At 32.6% G+C, this 23501-nt stretch overlaps 2 protein-coding genes across 4 annotated transcripts in view; both read right to left on the bottom strand.

Moving 5' to 3' along the window:
- The window catches only part of LOC124362654 (kinetochore-associated protein 1), an 87352-nt gene extending 81499 nt beyond the window's left edge, over positions 1–5853 (bottom strand). For 2 of the 3 annotated variants that reach the window (XM_046817346.1, XM_046817347.1), the window contains exons 1-2: positions 5708–5852; positions 3332–3528 (exon numbers count right to left, since the gene is read on the bottom strand). In XM_046817346.1, coding sequence (XP_046673302.1) covers positions 3332–3482 — 151 coding nt within the window. In that variant the 5' untranslated portion in view covers positions 3483–3528; positions 5708–5852. Of the gene's footprint in view, positions 1–3331; positions 3529–5707 lie in introns of all 3 variants that reach the window. The other variant, XM_046817348.1, reaches the window with a different exon arrangement.
- Positions 5722–22444, bottom strand: LOC124362656. The gene is made up of 6 exons (XM_046817349.1): positions 22311–22444; positions 19780–19951; positions 13922–14163; positions 10574–10681; positions 7822–7949; positions 5722–5861 (listed from the first exon to the last, which is right to left on the bottom strand). Exons 2-5 carry the CDS (start codon positions 19909–19911, stop codon positions 7871–7873), a joined length of 561 nt encoding a protein of 186 aa, XP_046673305.1. The 5' UTR covers positions 19912–19951; positions 22311–22444; the 3' UTR covers positions 5722–5861; positions 7822–7870.
- Positions 22445–23501: the final 1057 nt, after the last annotated feature.

Genomic DNA, 23501 nt, shown 5'->3' with positions numbered 1-23501 from the left:
CTTGCTTACTTTATGCCCTGGAGCACTTTGTTCTCTTTTGGATACCAAAGTCTTCCTCGGTAGGGCCTTCCAGTTTAACCCGGATTCGTCGGCATTGTAAACAAGTTTCGGGATCATAGTGTTTAGTCTCTTGTTTAAATGTTTCCACAAACTTAATGGCAGCTTCACGGTCGGCAGAAAGTTTTTTCTCCCGCGCTACGTCTAATTCTCGAATGCCATGCCTAGATTTAAAAATTCCGAAGCCACCCCCTGGCTTGCCTTTTAAAATCAGTCACACCCATTTTTTTCGCTAAACATTCGAGCTTTTTCACATAAAATTTGTCCGGAAATAGGTTGCCCACTTGACCGTTGTTGAAGAAACCACGTAAAAAACAGCGTTCTCAATAGGTTCACTTTTAGCGTGCTTCATCACTTTTCTAGATGAACATCCATCTTCACTTTCCAATGCACTCACGAAGCTTAAAATTTTTTGCTTTGTTAGTTTTAATGTCACATATAGTCGCAGCCCCTACGCCAAACCGCTCTGCTAGTTGCTTTCCTGCGACGCCTTTATTTAACTGATTAATAATTTCCACTTTATCGCTGAGAGAAAGTACAACTCGTTTACGTTTTGCACTCATCGTTAATGATTTTATAATATCAGGCTATGCAACACTACACACCATCAACGCAACTCTCAAGGTACAACGCAACTCGACTGCTAAATACACACGCGAACGGAACTGGCATACGGCTCAAGCGCACTGACCGGCGGCGGCGAGACTGCAGTCGATGTGCAGGTGGAAGGGCGGGGTGTTCTAAATATAGCATGCGGGAGTCACGTTACCCACGGTAACGGCACGTACGCCTGGCGCGCCGGGCTCCTGCCCCTGTCTACGTCATGGCACTTTTCGTCGGGCGGGCGCCGTCACTGTTATTTGACGACTTTCAAATTTTACATAATTTCACCGAATCGTGATTCGGATAATTGAGGATTCGGATAATAGGGGTTCGGATAATCGGAGTTCTACTGTAATTTGATAAGGAGGAGGGAGTGGTATACGCAGTCGAAGGTCTTGGAGAAATCAAATAACATCAAAATTGGCACTAGTCTCCTGTCCATTGCCAATCGGATATCATCAGTAATCTTCAATAAGATAAGAAGAAAACTGTTGGTGGACTACTCTTAAGAAACATTTTGAGAGACACGAGAGAATGCACAAAAGACTATCAGTACTGTATTGAGAGTAGCAGCCATAACTAGAAAATAAGCAATCTAATCTGATATGATTCTAAAGGTTCAGAGGCTATAACATTGGATAATAATAAGTACACAACACTAGACTGTTAGTAGTATATTGAGAATACATCCTACATGGTTAGAAATTTTAAAGAACAAAGACCGATCAACTGATGTTACCTTAAAATTATAACACTTATCAAGTTGAGATTGAAATTCTGAATCCTGTAACTTAAACTTGGTACTTAGTGTTCCTGAGATCATAAGAAAGTTTTTAAAATTTTATTACTGAACAATATTTATATTATACAAGACTTTTGCAGAAAGTAACCACCATTTATGCATAGCACGAGAAATAGTGAGAGCAGCAAAGTCATGTTGACATCGGTGTGTACTGTGTATAACCTGTATCAGAGTCTTCTTATTCCGTTGTGTGGAGCAGAAACCTATTGGATTGTGCATATGTTTCTATAGTTAACTCTGTAAAACATTAATATTTCTGTTATATCATTTTCAAGATAATTCCTAATAGTATTGTATCAATCAAAATACAAAGGTACAAATATTTTGTACCAAATTCTAAACGCAATGAAGTTTAAAAAACTCGAACATATTGTGTAATATTATACAGCCAGTCAACAATGCTTACAGGATACATCTGATATTTATACTCTGTTATAGAGAAAACCTGTAATACTCTCCAGAGTTTACTAGCTAATAATGCATCTAATCAGTTTGTAACATTACTAGTTCCTATCATAATCTTCATTCAAACCACTTGACAAGAAAGGGAGTCATCCTATATCACAAAGAATATATTCTGTTGGGTTCTATCTTGGATTTTACAATACATTTCAACAGTGGATTTAAATTTTCTTTGAAAATATTGTATTTACTTTTCTAATACATGTGTTTAAGTTGATTGCAAACTAATACATTACACTGGTTAAATATATCAGTATGTTCATTGTGTTTGTTTTAAATGTACCCTGATTATCTGAAAATTAATGTAGCTTATTTTATAATTCACACCAATACTTTATTTAGTAGCAGTAAATTATTTAGTAAAACATATTCAACAAAGTGTATTGCTAAATTTATCAATGTATAAATATCATATTAATTTTAATATTTTTTTTAATAATCATAAAATATTATTTATTAGTATATTGATAATTTTTACTCTCTGCTAATAATTCTATAATTCTTATTAAACATTGTTTCTCACTGTTACTAATCTGTCACAACAAAATGTTAAAATCTTTCCCAAAATCTAAATTTATTAACATTTTATACTTGTACATTTGAAAATATTCAACAATAAATGCAATTAATTAATTAAACTGATAGAGATGTTCCAACAACCGAACAGCTTTATGATTATAAGTTTAATAAAATATGGTTAACAATGTTTAAGTCTATTACAATACTAATATAACAGTGATTAAATTAAATAGTATGGCAAATTTTAGACTAAAGTGGAGGAGGCTGTGTACGACGACCCGTGAGAACGGAAACGTCTGACGATGATGATGATGATGATGATGAGTATGGCAAATTGGGTGATGGCTTTACAATACAGTAAATTCGGTTCTCCTGTCATACACGATCACTGCCTGAGGCTTAAGAGGATAAAGTCCTTTCAATCTTTAAGCTATTATTCCCATATTTATTTGAATCATTTGGAAACATTTTTTAATATTTTTTTAAGTATGAATGTGCACATTGAATAAATCTACTAATATTAGATCAGTCAAAACACAGATGTTCCAAAATCAACCAATTCTGATTGTGGAAGACACTGTAATAATAGATGTGGAAGGCAAGTAAACACACACACACACACACACACACACACACACACACACACACACACAAAATGAGTTACAATGCTAACACAGTACAGTGTGACACAGAGCAGCGTGACTTGAAAGAAACATCATTAGTACAAAGATCCAGATGAATAGACAAAGATGAAAACTTAATGCAGAAAGAACTAAAGTTTCTCATGATTTCTTCCTGCAAAATGTTACTGAACCTTGCTCTACAATCATCTGGATATGTTCTCTCCTCTGTTGAACTATATATATTAAATAAATTGCCTGATGTTACCTGGCCTGGACATCGAGATGAGAGCCACACCTTCGTGTTCACTGTCCACCAAAGCCAGGAGGTTACATTCGTGCACAGAACTGCCCTCCAGCACCACCAAGTCTTTGACTGGTGTCTTTTTCCACAGATAACGGGGAACCATGGTGTGCATGCTGATGTGTAGTATGTGTCCATCCTCAGTGACAGCAAATAGAACACTATTTCAGATTTATGTATAATTAGAATATTGTTATGCATCAAAATTTTATCAGATGATATTAAAAGCTACTTTATAATAATTAACAAATTACAGTATCTACAGATTATTAACTGTTTGTGTTTAATGTGCTTGTTTTTCATTCATTTTCAAAAATTCATTTTATGTTGCTCATATATCTTTAACAAATAATACCATTATATCAAATAAATTCACTGGTATCAGTGGTTAAAGTAGTCTGTTGAACATAATAGATGGTGAAAAGGTTTAAGAGTTAAAATAATAATACGTTTATAATAATTTGACAATAAACAGGAGATTAGCAAATTCATCTCTTAAGTATATATTTGAAAAAGTAAATAGACAAATATTACATCTAATTTATGGGTATAAAAAGGGAAAGAGTATAAAGACAATTGTGGCTAAATTGTGTGTGGAGGAAGTGACTGGTCTGGAACTGGAGAGAGAGAGAGAGAGAAGAGATATTGAGAAGTGAGTACTTCAAAGTGAGAGTAATTGTGGTAGCAGCTTTGCAAGAAAAACATTGAAGGTGAATATGAACTGACATAAAAAGCACTATTTCTTTGATTTTTGCCAAAACTAGCTTTGGTAAAAAAACATCAACTCCACATTTAAACCAGCACAAAGTGCATTAACAGTATAACTACATACATTAGTACCAACTGTAAAATTCAATCACAAAATAATAACACCTTTTTGTGTTTTCAGATACTTACTTGAGGAATATTTGTGTATAGGTTATCTTGGTTGCACAGTTAATTACTGGAATAATGCTTCAAAGGCTTTTGATTTTCACATAAAGTTTAAAGATGTTGAGGAACCTTTTACAGCAACAGATGGCTGGATATATAGATTGAAAGCAAAATATGGTATCAGACAATGTAAAAAAACAGGTGGATAACTGTTTTCAGACTCCAGTGAAATTAATAACTATCAATCAAAACTGGATGAGTTTTTGTAATGATTTAATACCTTAGCGTATTAAAATTGTGGCAAAATTGGATTAAACCCCAGAATGCTGCCTTCTAGAACAATGACATCAAGAGAGGAGCAACCATCGCCAGGCTAAAGAGAAAGGAAGGAGAGAATTACAATCCTGGCATTCTACAACACTGCAGAATTATTCAAATTAAAACCTCTACTATCGGCATAACAAAAGACCAAGGTCCTTTAAATGTTAATGTGAATGGATTAGCAACTTTACTATACACAAATCGGAAAAACATCTGTACAGACAAAATATGTTTACTCAGTAATTTTAAAAAAGTCTCGCTTTTGTAGTAGAAGCAACTTTGAAGAAAAAGAATCTTACTATGAAAAGCCTTTCATTACTGAACAATGCTTCATCACATCCAGACATGAACTAATAAGCGGCGAAATAAAGGCATCATTCCTTCTATCAAATGTGACATCACTGATTCAGCCATTTGATGAAGGAATTTTGGAAACATTTAAAGTAAATTATAAGAGGAGATTCTTACATTTCTTAAAGATTCAGTTTCGAAAGTCTTGAAGAAAGCTCTTTGGCATAGCAAATATTTTTTTAAATGAATCAAATCACAATGACTCAGATGCTATTAAACTGGTCGAGCTTACAAATCAACCTCTGACAGCCGCTTAAATAACCAATGAAGGCATCAAATAGTGGTTTAATGATGAGCAACATTATCAGATGATGGAAGATAATATTGTCGATTGGTTAACCATCGATAAAATAAGGAAGACGATAAGACAAAACATTACGAAAATATTCTCATTGTGATGGGTTGAAGATCTTAAAAACAGCTAAGGTTACATCGAACACCAAGAGAAGAGTACAGTCTGTGGTGTAATGGGTCTAGTTAATTAATAATTCATTTCATAGTTAACCAGTCTCTGAAACATTTTGTACATACATATAAGCATCCTATGTTACTCAAGGTTGTATACAGACTTTATAACTTAACTTTATAATGGTGACCTCAACAGTGTTCACAAAAACACAAACTCTAATAACTATTATGAAGCATGAAGTAAAATTGACATTCACAAATAAACAATTTAATTATATGTTTTACTACTTTTAACTGCATTAATTAGCTACAAACGTCTAATAAATTTGAAGTAAAAGTAATCCATAAAGCTAAATTTAATTCAAATAATAAATTTAAAAAACAAACCTGTTATTCGCAACTCCACAAAATTTTTCTTAATTTTGCAGTCCTCCAAAAGGTCACAGAGAGCTAGGTCTTTGTCATCTACCATACTGATATTGAGTGATGTTGCCAAAACAATGGATTTCTTTTCTTTCAAGAAACTTTGTCCTGTTTTCACCTAAAAAGTATTATGCTTGAACTAATTTTGTATACAGGGTGAACATAAGTTAGTATTAAAAAGTGTTTTGTGTTAAACTACAAAGTATTAGTGACAGGAAAAATGGAAATTTTATTTTGCTCACCTCATCCACCTTTAATTAATAGATATTGTGTTTTGTTTTAGTAAAACTTAGTTTTCACCGTTATTTATTAACATTTTTCCACTTTTCAAATAATATTGGAAATCTGCACTATTTACATAGAAATAGTGGAAAACCAATTATTTTCAAATACGTTTAACTTTGACTGGTGGGTTTTTTTCTCAATAAGAGTGCCCTAAAAAGTGTTTTTTTTTTTTTATTTTCAATTTTGTATATTTTAGGTTATTTGGGTTTACTGCAGTCGACGAGTTATGAAAAACACTCAATTAAACGTTTTTTAAAGTTTTTTATTTTACAGAAATTAATATAATTATACACAAAAGTGATTATATTTACAAAATATAAGAATAAGATAAAATATCCAAGTATTTTTTCATAAACATACTAAGGTAAAGGTTAGGTATAAGTTAGTAACAGTACACAAGTCTCCTCAGAAATCTTTGATGGTATGAAAAGCGCGAAAAAAACAAAGTGGAACGTCACGATCACAGCACATCCATGTCGTGTACCAGTGCCATTGGTCTATCTCCAAATGTTGTATACTCTCCTTGGCTTCTCATTCTTATCTGTAGCAGGGATGGTGGCGGGAAAATACCGAGCAGTGAGTCTCAGGGGAACATCTTTACTCACGGCAAACACTACAAAACGTTTACAATCAGGGCAACTGGTAACGTTGAGGTTACAACCTGTATTCACTACAAAAACAGAAATAGAATCTGATTACTTGGAACAAATGATTGAATACCGTCATATGATCTGAATACCGTCAATTGGGTCTGAAAGAATTAAAATAAAAGAGCAACTGTGATTTAGTGGGAACAACAAAAACTACTTGAAAGTGTTTCTTATTTATTCCGCTAGATCGCATTCGTATTCAGGCGAGAGATTATTCATCACGAAACATTACTGTGAAAACCGTTTAGCACCATGGTGCTTCCCGCACAGCTGTCAGAATTATTGCAGGTGGCACATAGGGCGCTCCCGAATTTATCATCCCAGATTACTAGGGTTAAAAGGGTTAACACAAAAAACCTATGGCGAAGTAAAATTTTTTTGTAAAACAAGTAATAGCATATATAGGCCAATGACTTCCATATCGTAGATTCTGAAAAGGTCAACACCAGAAAAATCTTTCCTTTTTTAAGCTTTAAAACAATCTAATATAACTTTACCTTTATGGTTTACTCATTAAACTTAACTCGTTTTCTAATGGATAACACAGAATTTCTAATGAAAAGCAAGGTGTGTTTAAAATAATGTCTACTTAAAAAAATGTCTACCAAGTAGCCAAGTATTTATAAATTTTTTATCTATGTTTGTGAGTATTATAATTTGCTATACATTTATTTCATATTTTTCTTATACACTGCTTTAAATCTAGATATTTTTAATTGTCTGAATGAATAAAATTTACATATTCACAAGAATATGGGCGTACAATTTTTACATTTTTTATAAATAATAGGATTAAAATGTTTTAAAATTTGCTATATATAAAAATACTTATTAATTCTTATAAAATATATGTTCATCAATTCTTCTACATTTTAGGTAAGAGCACTACTTTAAATAAAGATATAGTGAGATATATTGCTCATTTGTAAACAACATTCTATTTTGTTATGCAAAGGTTTTGTGCAGCTATATAGATTTTCTGTTTAATTATACAAAAAAAACATTTTTAAAGCTATATTTTACGAAACCAGCATATACCAGTGGTAACTGTCACATTAAGTTCAGCTACTCCTGAACATTTTTGCTGTATTTAATTAATGACACATGGAAGCTGTTTATCTACCATACCAGGAATCTACCTACCTGTGATTTCAAACCTTTAATGTGATGTATTTCTTCAAAGTTTATATGCTCAATTAATTCTTTCACAGAAGAGACTTTTCTTGGAGAAAAAACATTCCTCTAGTTTTGAGAAATCTACTGGAGTTGATCTGAAAAAATTACTCACATTTATACTATTTTCCAGCCAATAATTGAAAAATAATATTGAAAATTAACCATGTTATCTAAATAGTAAAAATTATTAAACTTTATGGTTCATATGGTTGGACAGATGTTGATTAATGATTTGACCTCCAGCTCTTAAGCAGTAAACATCTCACCAGCAAGAACCTCAAGATGAGCGACATCTTCAAGAAAATGGGACAGCGAGCTTTTGGAGGTGCTGAGAAGACAGACAAGAGGTCCATTTCTCCAACTGTTGGATCGGTACCGAAGAAGGTTGCTGCCCCTACAAAAGGCCTTTATGAAAGTCACCAAGCGACATCTACTCCTGTGGCTCCTGATCTGAAATCCACTCCCCGAATTCCAGCACTGTTTTTGGACAGTCCTACCCACGCCAAGAAGATGGAGGAGTTGGTATTGGATGGAATATTCACAATTTTTCGCAGTTTATCGGTTGAGTAACCATTGGGACCAACTTCTGGGCAGTTCAGCACTACATATGTATGCAAAAGCTACCCTTCCACACTTATAACTTGGGTCTAGAGAAGCCACTCAAGATTGTAATTAGTGGCCTGCCGGACACTGACGAACTGGAGCTTCTGATGTCCTTACACCCAAAGGCTTCGCCGTCGACCGAGTCGTAAGACTGAGGGCTGCCAGGGGACCAACTAGGAGCTGGCTAGTCACGCTCACCAGGGACTGTGAGCGTGAGGGACCGGGAACACGAGCTAAGCAAGTGCCATTTACAATGTCGGAAGTCTGCTCCAAGTCAGGGTCACCATTGCACCTTACAAGAAGCTCGCCGACCTCCCACACTGATGCAGGTGCAAAGGTTTTAACCACGGCTCTGGCAACTGTGAAAGGACAGAGTGAAAGTGCATCCGTTGTGGCAAAAACCACCTGCGGATGAACTGCCTGAAAGGGATAAGGGTCAATGCTTTAACTGAGGCGGTGACAACAACCCCAGCTACAGAGGTTGCAAAGACAACAGTGACCAGGATGGGCCAGAGGCCCAACCCCGACAATCCGGAAAAGCGATCCACTGCCCAGCCGATAAAGAGATCCGACCAGGACCTCACCCCAGTGGAGGCCGTCCTGGAAGATGAAGCTGAAAACTCCACTTTAAAGAAGAACAGGCACAGGAGGAAACCGAGAAACCTGGCAAACCGGATGCCGGAGACATCTTCTTTGTTTATCTTTTTTCCCTAACTTTCTTTTTAAAGAATGTGGTACTCAACCCTCACCCTGATTCAAGTCCTATTGACACGTTCACACGATGACGGCTTATTTTGAAACTTTTCTATTTGCTGTCAAATTTTTAAATAATAATGGAAAAAAAAACCCCGATTGCTTTTTTACATTAAAAGTCTAAACATTGCAACAAATGAATGTTGGCTTCAGAATTCTTCACAAAAAAATTTATTTCAATATGGTTTTTTAATATTTCTCCGTGTACTCTAAGAGGTACCAAAAAAATTAATTTACCTTAAAAATTGAGCAATTGTGCGCCTGACGGAGTACACGATAGTCTAAGGTACTTATTTAAGCGCAGGATCACATTTAACAAACCACCAAGACAGGTAAGCAATAAAAACTCAATGAAGAAATGTACACCACTGTGTACAGATTTTTTTGGCCGGTATGGCCAAATGTACTGATTGGGTACACAACGACAGTTATTAAGGATTGTGTGTATCCAATGTGGTACATGTCTTCATGAACGTATTAATTATATAGAAGCCCCTTTCCTGGCTAGTTGGTTAGCTTCTGCATTGCCAGAAAACTCCTGCATGTTACAGCACACAGAGGAGGGAAAATGTATTGCTCCATCCCATAATATTGAGTGTTTGTTTACACTTCCACACTATACCAGAGCTAATGACAAGAGAGTTCAGTGATCTGACTGCTGCTTGACTATCGGATAAAATGGCTATGTTTCGTTTTCTGCAGTTTCAGACATTAAACTGTTCATATCTTTCAGAGGCTTGCACCTCTGCCTGATAGTCTGTGTTTAAGTTTTCTGTCCATTCCTTCTTGGTGCTAAAAACCGAAATATATACATATATATAAATAACTTTAATTATATAACGATTGTATATGACCATGTTTTTAGTTAAAACTATAATTAAATAAATTCATAATAACCAGTCACATAACAGAACAATATACTTTTGATAGAAAACTACACAATATTATTAAGTAAACCACCACTAGAGACCAGTAAATATAAACCCAAGCTAGTAAAATAGGAGTCGTTTCACCTGCAGTAGCATTGTGTGGCAAAATTCAATCTGAATCTTATCAACAACTAACTACTTTTTCTGATTTCAAAATTATGCTTAATGATTATTTCCCCATGATTTTAGAGTACATTTTACAATATTTTATTATTTTATTTCTATATCAGTTTCATTTTTTAATAATAGTTTTAGAGAGCATAATTCAAACTGCAGGTGTCTTACATTATTGTTTCTATTTATTTCAAATGTAACAGGATTTTTAAACCAAGGACTTAAAAGTAAAGCTAAGTATAAATTCATTGCTCTGTATTATTTATTTAAGTAGCCTATAATCTATACATTGTATCATTTCTCAACTACTAATTACTTACCTGAAAATTTTACCATTACTCAACAGCAAAACTATGTAGAGTTGATTATTTTCTTCAAGAACATCTAAAGTAATAAATTTTGGTATTACATCATTTGAGTTGATGGTTCTGGAACAAGACCATACATAACCAACATAGTTCATCAAGCACAGGTACATTTGGGTATAGACAAACTTTACCTCTAGAGATTTTATATACACAGAGATTATAAAAGACATAGCAGAATTGTTGAAATATTTCAAAAGATTTGCTGATGTGCCATATACTTAATCTGCTGTATAACCAAAAGTACAGATTTAACATAGCTTATGATTTGACATTTTATTAAATAAAAGGCCAATATAAAGCTAGGAGTTTATATCTGTAAACCGTGTTCAATAAATATGTGAAAGGAATATCAGATAAAAATTTTGTAGGATTTTATTTCATTCAATTTTTTTAATTTCTAATGTGTGAAACTACAGGCTGATACCATGTCATAGAAAATATTTATTAAATATTAGAATATTACATTTGTTTGATAGTCTGTCAAGGTGTCAATAGTATTTGAGCTTCTTTGCACTATCAAACAATGGTAGCAAGCTCGTTGGTCCACTGCAATACAATACAAAAGTGCCCAACAGTTTCTTAGTGAGATGGTGTGTCTCAGTTTATGCAACTCTAAGACAGTGTAAACTTTCTTTTATTGAGAACCTTCCGGTCATTAGACATCTTATTAATAAATTACCCTTCCCATATATCTTTGTTATTCATTCAACATTATTTCTTGTTACATAACATTTGTTATATATTATCACATTACATTTATTTATTAGTGGTATATTTTACTTATTTTTATGCTTTGAAAAGATTAAAAGATACTTTACATATTTTATAATTTTATAACAAATGTTTGTTTAACCCGGGAGTCGGGCGCCTAGTCTCACAGACCCGACTAAGATATATTTTTTGTTTTGAGGTTGGTAGAAAAGACCTTCAAAGCCCAAGTCCTGTGTAGCTGTCTAACCCTAGTCACTAGTCAACGCCCGCATGTGGTTGGATTGAAGTCACTTACCTATTTTTAGAAAATTGCAGTTCGGGTCTGTCAGACTTGGTGCCCCTACTCGTGTAACACAATTTGTAATTGGTTGAATTTTTATAAAAACTGTTTATTTTTTGTTTCATAAAGACAAAAGCATTGATTTTTTTTGTCTAAATAAAAAAAAACTATTTTGTTAATATTATATTAGTTTTATTTGAGATTTAATTTTAAAATGGCAGATGAACAAGAACGTATTAGACAAATTCTGAACGAAAGCTTCGCTAGCTCTGTTGAAGATGTAGTTATTGACAACTCAGAAAATGATGAGGAGGACATTGTTGAGGAGTTCATGGAACAAAAAGACACTGAGCAAGAAGAGGACATGGAAGAAGATCATCAACATGAACAGATACAACCAAGGTTTCCCTGCTACATCGTAAAAGACAGAACAACACGGTGGAGGATTCACTGCCCTCCAGCACGATCGGTAAGGACCAGGCAATCAAATATAGTTATTCATCTACCAGGTGTAAAACCCTACGTTAAGAATGCAAAAACACCTGTAGTGTTGGGGATTGTTTCCTTTGTACCTAAAAAAAAAGAAAAAAATGTACTCTTAGCTACGAGTATGCATCATGATAATGCAATTGATGTGACAACAGGTGACGCTAATAGTTACAGATATAGTTACTTTTTATAACTCAACCAAAGGTGGAGTAGATACTCTAGATGAGTTGTGTGCAACCTATGATGTTACTCGAAATATAAGAAGATGGCCAATGGTAATACTCTTTTCTCTGTTGAATGTAGCTGGAGTGAATTCTCAAATAATATACATTGCTAATAACAATCAAGACAAAACTATTCGAAAAATTTTATTTAAAGGAACTTGCACTGGCTCTATCATCTGAACATCTTCAACGAAGATCCCTGCAGAAAAATCTCCCTACTGAGATTCGTCAAAGATGGCAAGAGGTTGCTGGGACTTCAGCTCAAGTCGAAAAAGTAGACGATTTCCCACCAGGAACTAGAAAAAGGTGTTATTTGTGTAAAAGCGACAGCAAAACTAAGTATAGTTGCATGTACTGCCGAAAGTTTATTTGCCTTCGCCACGCTGAACATTCGTGCTCTGGATGTCAAGCTACAGTGCAACAGTAAACTTTCTTCCCAAAATTCCATTTTATTACTTAATGTCCTTTAGAAAATACATTTTGAATTTGTTTAATATACTATTAGGTACATTTTTCATTCTCAATTATTAATACTAGATGACCATTTTTATTTTTAGAGGACATTTTTCATACCACTACATAAATTTCAGTCATGTTTATTAAATGTATATAATTATCACAAAATGTTTTATTTTATATATTTATTATCTTATAAATCTTTAATAGGAACTACTAAATATATAAAAATTAATCAAAAATTTTTTATTACATTATTAGTGTTAAATAATCAATAATATAATAATGGGTCTGTCAGACCCGGCGCCCCTACTCACGTTACAAACTAGAGCGCCCCGACTCCAGGGTTAACATAACAGCATAATAAGATATATTTTTGATTCTTAAATACAGCTGTCAAGTAAAATACACTTGTTTTAATTATATTTACATTGTGAAATACTTATAAGTCACACAATTATTTTAAATCAAAGTGTGATACAATAAAGAAGTGAGATTAAACTAAAGTTATATCTTAATAGTTCAATAGCTTGGTGTACTAAATGGTTAAAAAGCTCAGTTTGTATTTTTACAGCAGATTAATATCGCTCTGTTTTTGTCAACAACCTCCTATGTGTATAAACCCTTTACGGTTTTATTTTTGTACCTAAAATTATATTGTTTTTCTGATTTTAAAATTTTTCAGAGACAGGTTTGTAGAGAGTATTTTTAAATTTATGTATTGTTTTTAACTTAAATCGGACAATGTTCTATGTTTAACGGTAAGTCAAACTAGTTCCAAGTGCATAGTTCATCATCGTGGTCTGTTTTGGTTCATTTAAATAAAGAAGGTGGAGTATGGCTAGCTGTCCTTTTCTGACCATTTGTGAGGGAGTAACTATACCAACAATAAACAGTTTCTTCCTTATTACTTTAAAAAATATTACTATGTTATTTCTGAAATCAATAGTAAACTTAAATAATTAGTAAAATAAGTGTAGTTCGTTTTATTTGACAAATTGTCCTATGCTATTGATAAAAGAAAAAGAAAATTTGCAAAACACAAGCCTTTAGACATTAAGTCCATGTTAGTAGTAATGATTAACAAACTCAAAGCTAAACCATGTAGTATTAGTCTATCAACATCTCAATGCTACGTACCGTGTGAATACCTCACTGCCCTGAGTGGGGACGTGAAAGCAGCTGAGTTGACCAGAGCCACCGGCGAGGACGAAGTGACCACAAGGAGTGACAGCGAACACTTCCACGTGTGACTGGAGGGTCACGATACACTTAACAGCATCGCAGGCTTCAGTGAATATTGTGAGCGAACTATCGACAGCCACACAAAGTCCTACTTGATGCAAGAACTGACCTTGCACTTGAGGCAACTGAGTCGGTTTCTGCAGAAATTAGTAAAAAACATTATTGTTATTACGTATGAGGGAATGTTGAGTACTTGATATTATCTGTATGAACTAAATACATTGTAGAATATGTTTGTAAAATATAATATGCACACATTTTCAATAAAGATCAATTCGTAAAAAGTATATTCATGATATTCACAGCAAACTAAGCACTTTATTGCACAATCTTCATCTTAAATTATGTTATTGCTATTTATAAAAATATAATAAATGTATTGAATATACAGGTTTGGCAAAAGTGTGAAAACGCTAATATATAATTTTAATCATTAACACCAAGCCAAATATCTTTTAATAGGATGTGAAAAGGTACTTTTTGGTGACTTCTACAACGTTGCCCCTTTTTTAAAATTAGGTCCCCAGTATTTCTTAAGGAAACCACCATCAATTACAACTCATTTTAAACATAGTGGTAAAAGAATATAAATGCTACCTATAACATTGTGCCGGTTCACTGGTATATTTAAACAAATTTGGAACAACAGTTGATAAGTGCAAGAGATTGAGGTAAAAAGCAAATATAAATATATATCTCAAATATAATATATCAAATACCCACCCATACGTTTCAAAAGAAACGATATTGGTATAGCAGATCAATTATCTATATTGTGAAAATCAGAGGGCCATTTTGAGAATCTAGTTTTATTAAAAAACAAGGTAGGAGTACACTACGTCATATGTTGCACAACAGTTTTCATGAGTTTGCATACAGAAATTCAAATCTATAACTCATTTCATTCTCAAGATGTCATGCAAATAGATAGACAGACAATCATACAGAAAATAAATTGACACAAAAATGACGCTCAGCCAAATTTTATGGCTGGACAAGCACCATCGTAGACTTATTCTTGTCTATATATATATATATATATATATATATATATATATATATATATATGAAATTTTGTTCAAAATTTAAAGTCTATGGGTAAAATCTTTCTCGAGATATCTTGCCACATAATACATTAACAATTTTGTTCATTAAGTTAGGTTTCATAGCAGTGTTCAAATAATAAACTCTGCTAGGAAGGGACTACAATAAAAGAGTACATTGAAATCAAATCCTGTCATGCGCTTTTAACATTGACTTTTGTACTACCTATTTTTTCCTTTAATTTACGGATAAAAATACCTTATGTTAAAATTTCACATGACTAACTGTAGTTAGTCTGTTTACAAAATTTATTTATTCTATTTTCTTGTTGCCTAATGTGAAAATATTCGCTAATGTTCAGCCAAATCCCATGGAGCAACATGCATCATCATCGAACTTGGTGTTTCTACATAGAAATGGAGCTTTATAAAAATTTAAAGTCTATAGGTCAGTTGGTTGTTGAGATATTGTGGGGACGAAAATGAAATTTTTTCAGTCTCACAAGTGATAGGTTTCGCTAATGCACAGCCAACAAAATATTACTAAAGAAATTTGAGTTGCACATTTCCAAATAAACCAACTACGTAAATGAGCATGTTACAGAAAATCATAAGCAACTTGTTTAAAAACACACTGAACGTGATAAGGTTTAAATGGTTCTTCAAGTAGTAAATTCCAAATTGTTATATTACTTACATTTAATTATAATTCAACCCCTTCTAGTACTTTTTGCAGGAAGATTACATCTTCAAACATAAAGCCCTCAAATTCGTGAATGATCACTCAAATTTACACAGCTTCTGAGATTATAAATTTCTTATCTCTTGTAACTGTTAATGAATTGTTATAAAATTATGTAAACAGAAAATGCAAGATTTGGACACCTTTCAAATTTTATATATACATTCTTGGGCTCTGACTAAAAAAACAATTTTGAGGCTCTTTCCCTTTGAGATCTAACATTACAAATTAACTATAATTTTAGAAATTAAGTAAACTAAATGCTAAATATTTCTCCACACAAGCTATTTACATATCAGAAGTGCTCATTAAGAAATACTTTTTTGCCCACCATCTTCAGACTACACCATGCCTAGTCATTAAATTTCTATTAGTAATTTTCACACGGACAGCACAGAATTTTGCTGGTCTGCACCTCTGTTTCTCATGCATAAGTGCACTCCTTGATACTCTAATTGTTTAAAAATCTGTACAAGGAATAAAGGTTTCCAATGAAGTCTGCATTGGAGCTCACATGTTCTGTCCGATATGGTGAAACGGGTAGAGGGCAGAGATGGGATTTCTGTTAATGAAACATCACTGACAGCAATCATTGGAAATGTTTTTTTTTTTTTTAATACAAGTGATGATATCCTACATGTTCCAGTTTGATGCTGGATCTTTTTTCAACTGGAAGTTGTTAAAGCATTGGAAGTTACAAAAGACTAATACTAGTCGTTTTAAAAGATTTCTTCAGTAACAATAGTACTATTACTTTTTGCAGTAACCTTCTTAATTAAACTTTTGCCATTAAATTCAAATAGGTTATATTATGTATAAAACTATTCAGGATGTTTCGCCGCTTCATTAGATGTAATAGTTTATTGAATAATACAACGCATTATTAATAATACATAATACAAACGCTGAAAATATATAAGGATGCGAAACAAATTTCAGTTTGCCACTCTGCTTACCTGGGTAAATTGTACTACCTTATGAAAAGAGCAGATTTTTAAATATTGTATAATTATCTAAGAGATGTTGATTGGTCTAATTTATTGGAAATGTGTAGTGTTATGATATAGATTTATTTGTCCGTTAATTATTTTTATTCAATAGTTGAATAGGCAGTTTTATATAGAAGATCCCTGGCATTTGTCAATACAAGTGTACCTGTTTAAAAATCATTCATAAATTCTTTGGCAAGAAATTCTAAGTACCCTCCTTGGTTTTGACCGCACAGATAACAGACAAGTTTTCAGTATTTTGGTTCAGTTTGATTAGGCATAAGAAATTGTGGCGCCAAGACGTAAATGCCGGGCGTGCTTAAAATGTAAGATCCCTGGCATTTATGAAGAGTACAAGGAATTACGGATGAGTACCTCCCTATACAAGTTGTTCCGAATTAGCAAGTGTTTACTTCAAAATATTAGTATTGTTGAAAAGCAATTTAAGGTTACATCCTAAACTCTTTTTCAAAAAGGCGAGAAATAAATAATTTGAGTCAAGTACATGGCAGACCGGCTGTTATGAGTTTAGACGGGGAGGAGGGTAGAGGGGGGCCGCACAGATAAACAGTCAAGTTTGCTCAGTTTGTTCAGTTCATGAACACTTTAGATCTGGAGGTCAGTCGATGTAGTTGAACAGATTTCAGCTAGGGACAAGGTGTGGTGCCATCCCTGGTCAAGCCCGGCGTGCTTCTTCATTAAAACATAAAGTTGTTTTCATCCTATCTGTCCAAAAGAGTTCAATATGTTACTTATGAAGGTACATTGTCTTCTGAATTTCATCCGGGATCTGGAGTTCCTCAAGGCTCCAACTTAGGTCCACTTCTGTTTATTATATTTATCAACAACATCACTTCTTCAACTAAACATTGTGAATTTTTACTTTATGCAGACGATTTGAAAATATTCAAAAGTATAAGCGATATTTCTGATTGTCAGATTCTGCAAAAATGATCTTGAGAATCTGTTTGAATGGAGTAGGACTAATTTAAAATTCAACATAAAAAAATATGTTCTATTATGCGTTTTTCAAAAAGATCTCAGAATAACAATGTTATTTTTAATTACTCGATAGGAGGCGTTGACCTGGCATCTTGTTTAAACGAAAAATTCTCATTTTCAGACCATGTTATTTCTATCTGTAAATCTTCATCTCAGTACTGGGTTTCATCCGCAGATCTAGCAATTTCCTAAAAAAAATACAAATGTAATCAAACTTCTTTACTGCTCCTTAGTAAGGTCTAGGTTAGAGTTCGGCTCAGTCATCTGGAATCCACAGTTTGTTTACCTCTCCGATTTAATAGAAAGCGTCCAGAAGAAATTTCTAAGGTTTTTATATTTCAAGGAATTTGGCCATTACACAACAGTAGTTCTATATCTCGAACTGCTGTCAATATTTTAATCTTGACTCCCTGGGTAAAAGGCGGCGGGTGGCTATGTTGGTCTGCCTGTATAGGCTGGTGGGTGGCGCGATCGACGACTCAGCTCTGTTATCAAAATTACAGTTCTACGTTCCTAGACACAATTCACAAAAACCGTTTGTTGTTCTCTCCTCGCTACTCTCGTACCAGCCGGGCTGCCAACTCGCCAATCAATTGCATTGGGGCATTGTTTTGGTCTTCACAATGCTTTGCCGCTAGATGTTGATATTTTTGGTAATTCTCTAAGAATATTTATCTAAAATGTTTCAAATTGCATTGATTAGTATTTATTGGTAATCTCCGTATTTTTAGTTTTGCATTTATAAATTGATTATCAAGTTCTATAAAATATTTCCATTTTGATAGTTTGTATTTTGTCATCTTCTTCAATAAAAACGGTCATGTTATTTAGTATTTTAACTTTAGCTGTTGTTTGTTGTTTACTATTTGTCTATTATATTGTTCTTGTTATTATTACTATTATTTTTTTAACTTATACTACGTTATTATGCATATTTATATACTTATGTGCATATAGTATTCTCTCTGTATTTAATTAATTATATAATTTAATGCTGTATTGTAATTGCGGAAACCTGTAATATAAGCATTATTCTTAATAAACAAATTTGAATTTGAAAGAATTTGAATTTGAAAATATTAAATTAGTTTTTTGCAAAAATTAGGATCTTTATATTGTTTTGGATAATAAACCCTATTATTTGAAAATTTTGCATAAATTGAAAAATAACAAGCTTTATTTTGAAAATATTTTGGGCTTTTACCTATTTTCATTTTGAATGGAATAGAAATACTAATTAAATTTGTTTTTAAATAACTATTAACATGAAATTTTGTTTGTAATTTACTGATCAATAAAATATATAATATTATATACTTTACCTAGTACTCGATGATTACTATTCTAGAGATTTTTAAATTATGATGTGCAAAATTATCAAAAAGTGCCTGTAATTAAGGTTTTGTAACTGCCACTTCTAGGGTTAACTAATGACTTTGTATGCAACTTATTATGCATCTGTGAATTAGCTTTTTGTGTCTAGAGGTGAAATGTACACAACACTCCACATTAAGCATACAACTCAAAATGCTAACTTAAGGGGGTTCAGTGGCAATTTTTTTTCATTACATTTTTGTTTCTTGTTTCCCTGTAATTAATTTCTAGAGGGAAATTTTCCTCTACGTCTGGTGCAGCGAGACAGGATAAAAAGAAGAAATAAGGATTCTCTTAATACCAATTAAGGACATAGAGATCTTTTGGGATATCTCGGCATCCAGGTAAGGTTGCTCAATAAATAATGCCCCTCTTGAAGCTACAGTAAGCTTCAAATAAAAAGAAGTAATAAAACTTTTCCTTTTAGATTCTTAATGACCATTTTTGACTTTTCCTTTCTTGGAATAACTAACAACTTATGGAAATTGACAAAACAAAGTCAAATACAAAATTGTAGAATTAAAACAAAAAAAATATTTGTATGTAAAAAATAGCTACAGATCCAAGTTGCAATGAATTCATGGACAATGTAAATATACGTACCTCATCGCCAGCATGGATTGCTGCTAATGTGTTTGTTTCATATACAGCTACATCATTGACAGCACAAGCTCTTGTACCAAAGTTAGCTGTCTCTTCTTCAACATTAAATCCAACATTAACTTTATTCCACATTATGATCGAGGAACAAGTAAAGCTTCAACTCAATTGAATACTGAAACAGATTTAAAGTAGTTAATAAAACTTATTTTATATATATATATATATATATATATATATATATATATATATATTTTAGTCAAGCAAAACACCCTTACTCTAAAGTTGGTCCTCCCAAGAACTTTACACATTACTTGTGATGACTAATACTCATAAATTATTCATACAATAAAAACCAAAGTGCTAAAAGTGCCTAAATCAGGGTGCCTTGCCATCAGTTCCACGTATGGTAAACAGCCAAAAGCAAGCTACTTGCCTCACATAACATTATGACTTGGATGTTGGAATTCACTCCAAGACAATCAGGTCCACCATACAATAAGTTTTCATTTTATTCGAGATTTTATGACATTTATATGATTTATCCTTTCTCAACTGCAAAGTTACAAATTTATATGAAACTTTCTGTGAATTAGCTTTGAATGTGCCTGGTGATCACAATTATATAACACTTCACATTAAGCCTATTCAAAATGATAACTTATCCATTTCATCGCAACTGAAAGGGGTTTAGTAAATGATGCTTTTTATAGGCTAATTCAAACTCTCTTTCATTACATTTTTTGTTTCTTGCTTTTCTAGGAAGAATTTTCCTAGGATGAAAAGTCCAATTAATTTCTGATATATACAAAAAGTTATTTTACTTTTTATAGATGAATGTTGTGAGTTTAGAACTTGTTTTTAGTGACTATGACCATAATGCAAGCTTTTGTTGATTTTATACGATCATCTTCAGCACATGTGCAAACATCTAGAATATTATGAGAGAAATAAAAGCCATTTTCCAGGACTCAGTAAATCTAAAAATGTACCTTCAAGGAATGTCACAAAATCCCAATCAAAGTATATAGCCTGTGCTTTAATACTATGACAAACTAGAAAATGTATGAGAACGAGACGCTAATTATCTTTTTGAGTAGAATTTAATAAGCGCCTACACTCGTTATTCCATTGCTATTATCGAATGGTTTGATTGTTTTTATCCAAACGATAATTCAATATTTCAAATTATTTAATTTATCACATGATTTCAGCTTATTAGCTATTTTAACGTAAAACAATAAACAAGAAGAAGTAACTAATATTTTGAGACTTTGAAAATGGCAATGAATATGAGAAAGATATGCAAAATATTTCTCACAAGTGACGAGATTTGTTTATGTGGCTTCAACATGTGAATTTAACTCCTGGTAACACATGGGGAGAATTCTTTCCTCCATTTCACTGAAGGGATTACTTATCGATATCAAGCTGGGCAAGTTATAAATATTGTAATGTTTCTTTGATGTCTAAGTCTAGACCATAGTTGGTTCTGTTGTTTTGTAATGTTATTGTAAAATTTGTGTATATAAAATTGTAATGTACGAGATTCTTCTTGTTACAGTCATTTATTATGTACGATTTTTACATACGTCAAAGTTGGATAACATATCAAATTGTTTGATAATAGCAATCGAATAACGAGTGTAGGCCGCTTATTAAAGTCTCCCCATTTTTTAGGATAGTTCATGTTTTATAATAGCAAATTTACAATTTGATTAAACAAGTTAAAAATATAAATTTGATTTTAATTAATACAAATAATAAAAGAGCAACAGAAAAAAAAATCTCCAGACCTAAACCTTAAAAAAGTGAAGGATAGACCAAATCACAAAACATTCAGCCATTTTCAAGTTTTTATTTGAGAAAAATGAATAATGATTTATTCCTTCCAATAAATACAAACACGTTACAAAATGTAATCTTAGGAATAGCCTAATCACACGTCCAGTAGTGTGATCAGGTTTAACAAAATTAAAATAAAATTGATATAGCACTTTTTGAGTTCAATTACATTAGATTACATGCTGGCCACTCTCTGAGGTATTTTCATGTGAAGGGTCATTCATTAATTTACCAATTTTGACCCTAGAAAGACAGGACCTATGGCACTTTCTTAAGGATTTCAGCTATTATGTTAGAACTTTTTATTTTTATTTACTTGCTTAGACTAGTTTAGCCATTTACAGCTCTTACGATATTCTCTTCATAAGTTGTAAATTAATTATAAGCAGACATAAGTATGTAAGCCATTTTCTACTACATGACATTGCCTTAGGCTACTCACAGTTATGTTAATTCTAATTGAAATTTATTATTATTATTTCCAGTGAGCCTGTCCTAAATGAATTCAAATCTACATCAGTTATGGTTTACTGAATATAAAACTTTAATTTGAAATCTACATGAGCATGTTTTTATCTGAACATGAACATGTAACACTTAGTGACTAGCCTATGCATATTATACTTAATTGCCAAATCAATTATTTGATTTGAGAAAAATTTAATAATTATAAAAGTAGTAGTTTTTACCTTGTCTATCTGAAACCATCACTCTGAAGCAGAAACTATTATGAATTTAAAGCAGTAAGCAGAACACTGATCAAAAGTACTGATATGAGAGTAGACTTCCACTAGTTCCTAGTTCTAAGCTAAGTCAATTCATCTGCAATTTCTTATACGTTTCCCGCCAAAACGCCGCGCCTTCAACAGATGGCTTTACACAGCTGTTTATTTTGGCATCTCTCACACAACAAAGTTTAAAACACGTATCTCGGAACCCTACACCGGTGTCACCGGTATCTCACTTTACTTGAGGTAAAATGTATAGTTTGTTCAGAATAGTTTTAAATAAAATTCTATATGACCATCTTCAAAGTAAACTTTTTAGGACATTTAACTAATAATAAAAAATAACTAGAGTCCATTGATTCTTCCCATACTACGATAAGTGAACACATAACACCAATAAAGTTTCAAATCTAGTAATACACTGTATTTGTTTTTAAGCAGATAATGCAAGTGATGCATAGGTTAATTATAGCTATATGAATCTTGTCAATGATACAGGTGTGCAAGATTTACAATTTACCTCGTAAGCGTGTATTCAATATTTATTAAAAATTATATTCATGTTCAATGTGTAAGAATTTCATTTCTTTTGACTTCAATTTAATAATATAATGGAGGTATGTTTCTTTAATGCACAAAAACATATTACTAGGATTTCATAGTCAAATGTCTATTAATCATATAAAATCTACAACTAACAAAGGTAAATATAAATAAAGCTTATTCCCCGCACATTCATATAGAACTATATCAAAGTTAGAAAATCACCAAACGTTTTCTTATGTAATTTCTTCACTTCATGCCTAATTTGTTACTTAGAATGTCGCATAGCATCACTAAGGTTATTCATGGTTAATTTTATAATCATAATTTCTGTATTATCATTGTGTCAAAGCTCAAAAGCCGGCTGAAAGGTTTTTTAACAACCATGTTATTCTCCTGATTCAGCACATAACAAACCCTTTTCTGAACAAATAAGACTGTGTTAAAATTGAAATTTTACTAAGAAAACCTGAGTTAAGTGACAGAAATTAAAATAAAGCACTATCTCTTCTTTCTAGGCCCTCAAACTGTCCCAGATATTGAAATACAACCTGAAGTAATCCAGAACCAAAACATAAAAATGAATCTTTTCCTAATATTCTTGATAGT

Source organism: Homalodisca vitripennis, chromosome 5 (genome assembly GCF_021130785.1).
Source record: "Homalodisca vitripennis isolate AUS2020 chromosome 5, UT_GWSS_2.1, whole genome shotgun sequence".
Classification (NCBI taxonomy): domain Eukaryota; kingdom Metazoa; phylum Arthropoda; class Insecta; order Hemiptera; family Cicadellidae; genus Homalodisca; species Homalodisca vitripennis.
Note: the sequence above shows the minus strand (reverse complement) of the source record. Positions and strands in the feature narration are given on the sequence as shown.

Coding starts and splice junctions, on each gene's coding strand:
- LOC124362656 (XM_046817349.1), bottom strand. CDS start 19,911: ATGTGGAATAAAGTTAATGTTGGATTTAATGTTGAAGAAGAGACAGCT. Junction 14,164..19,779: donor CAATCCATGCTGGCGATGAG/GTACGTATATTT, acceptor TAATTTCTGCAG/AAACCGACTCAGTTGCCTCA. Junction 10,682..13,921: donor GGCAGTGAGGTATTCACACG/GTACGTAGCATT, acceptor GTCTTGTTCCAG/AACCATCAACTCAAATGATG.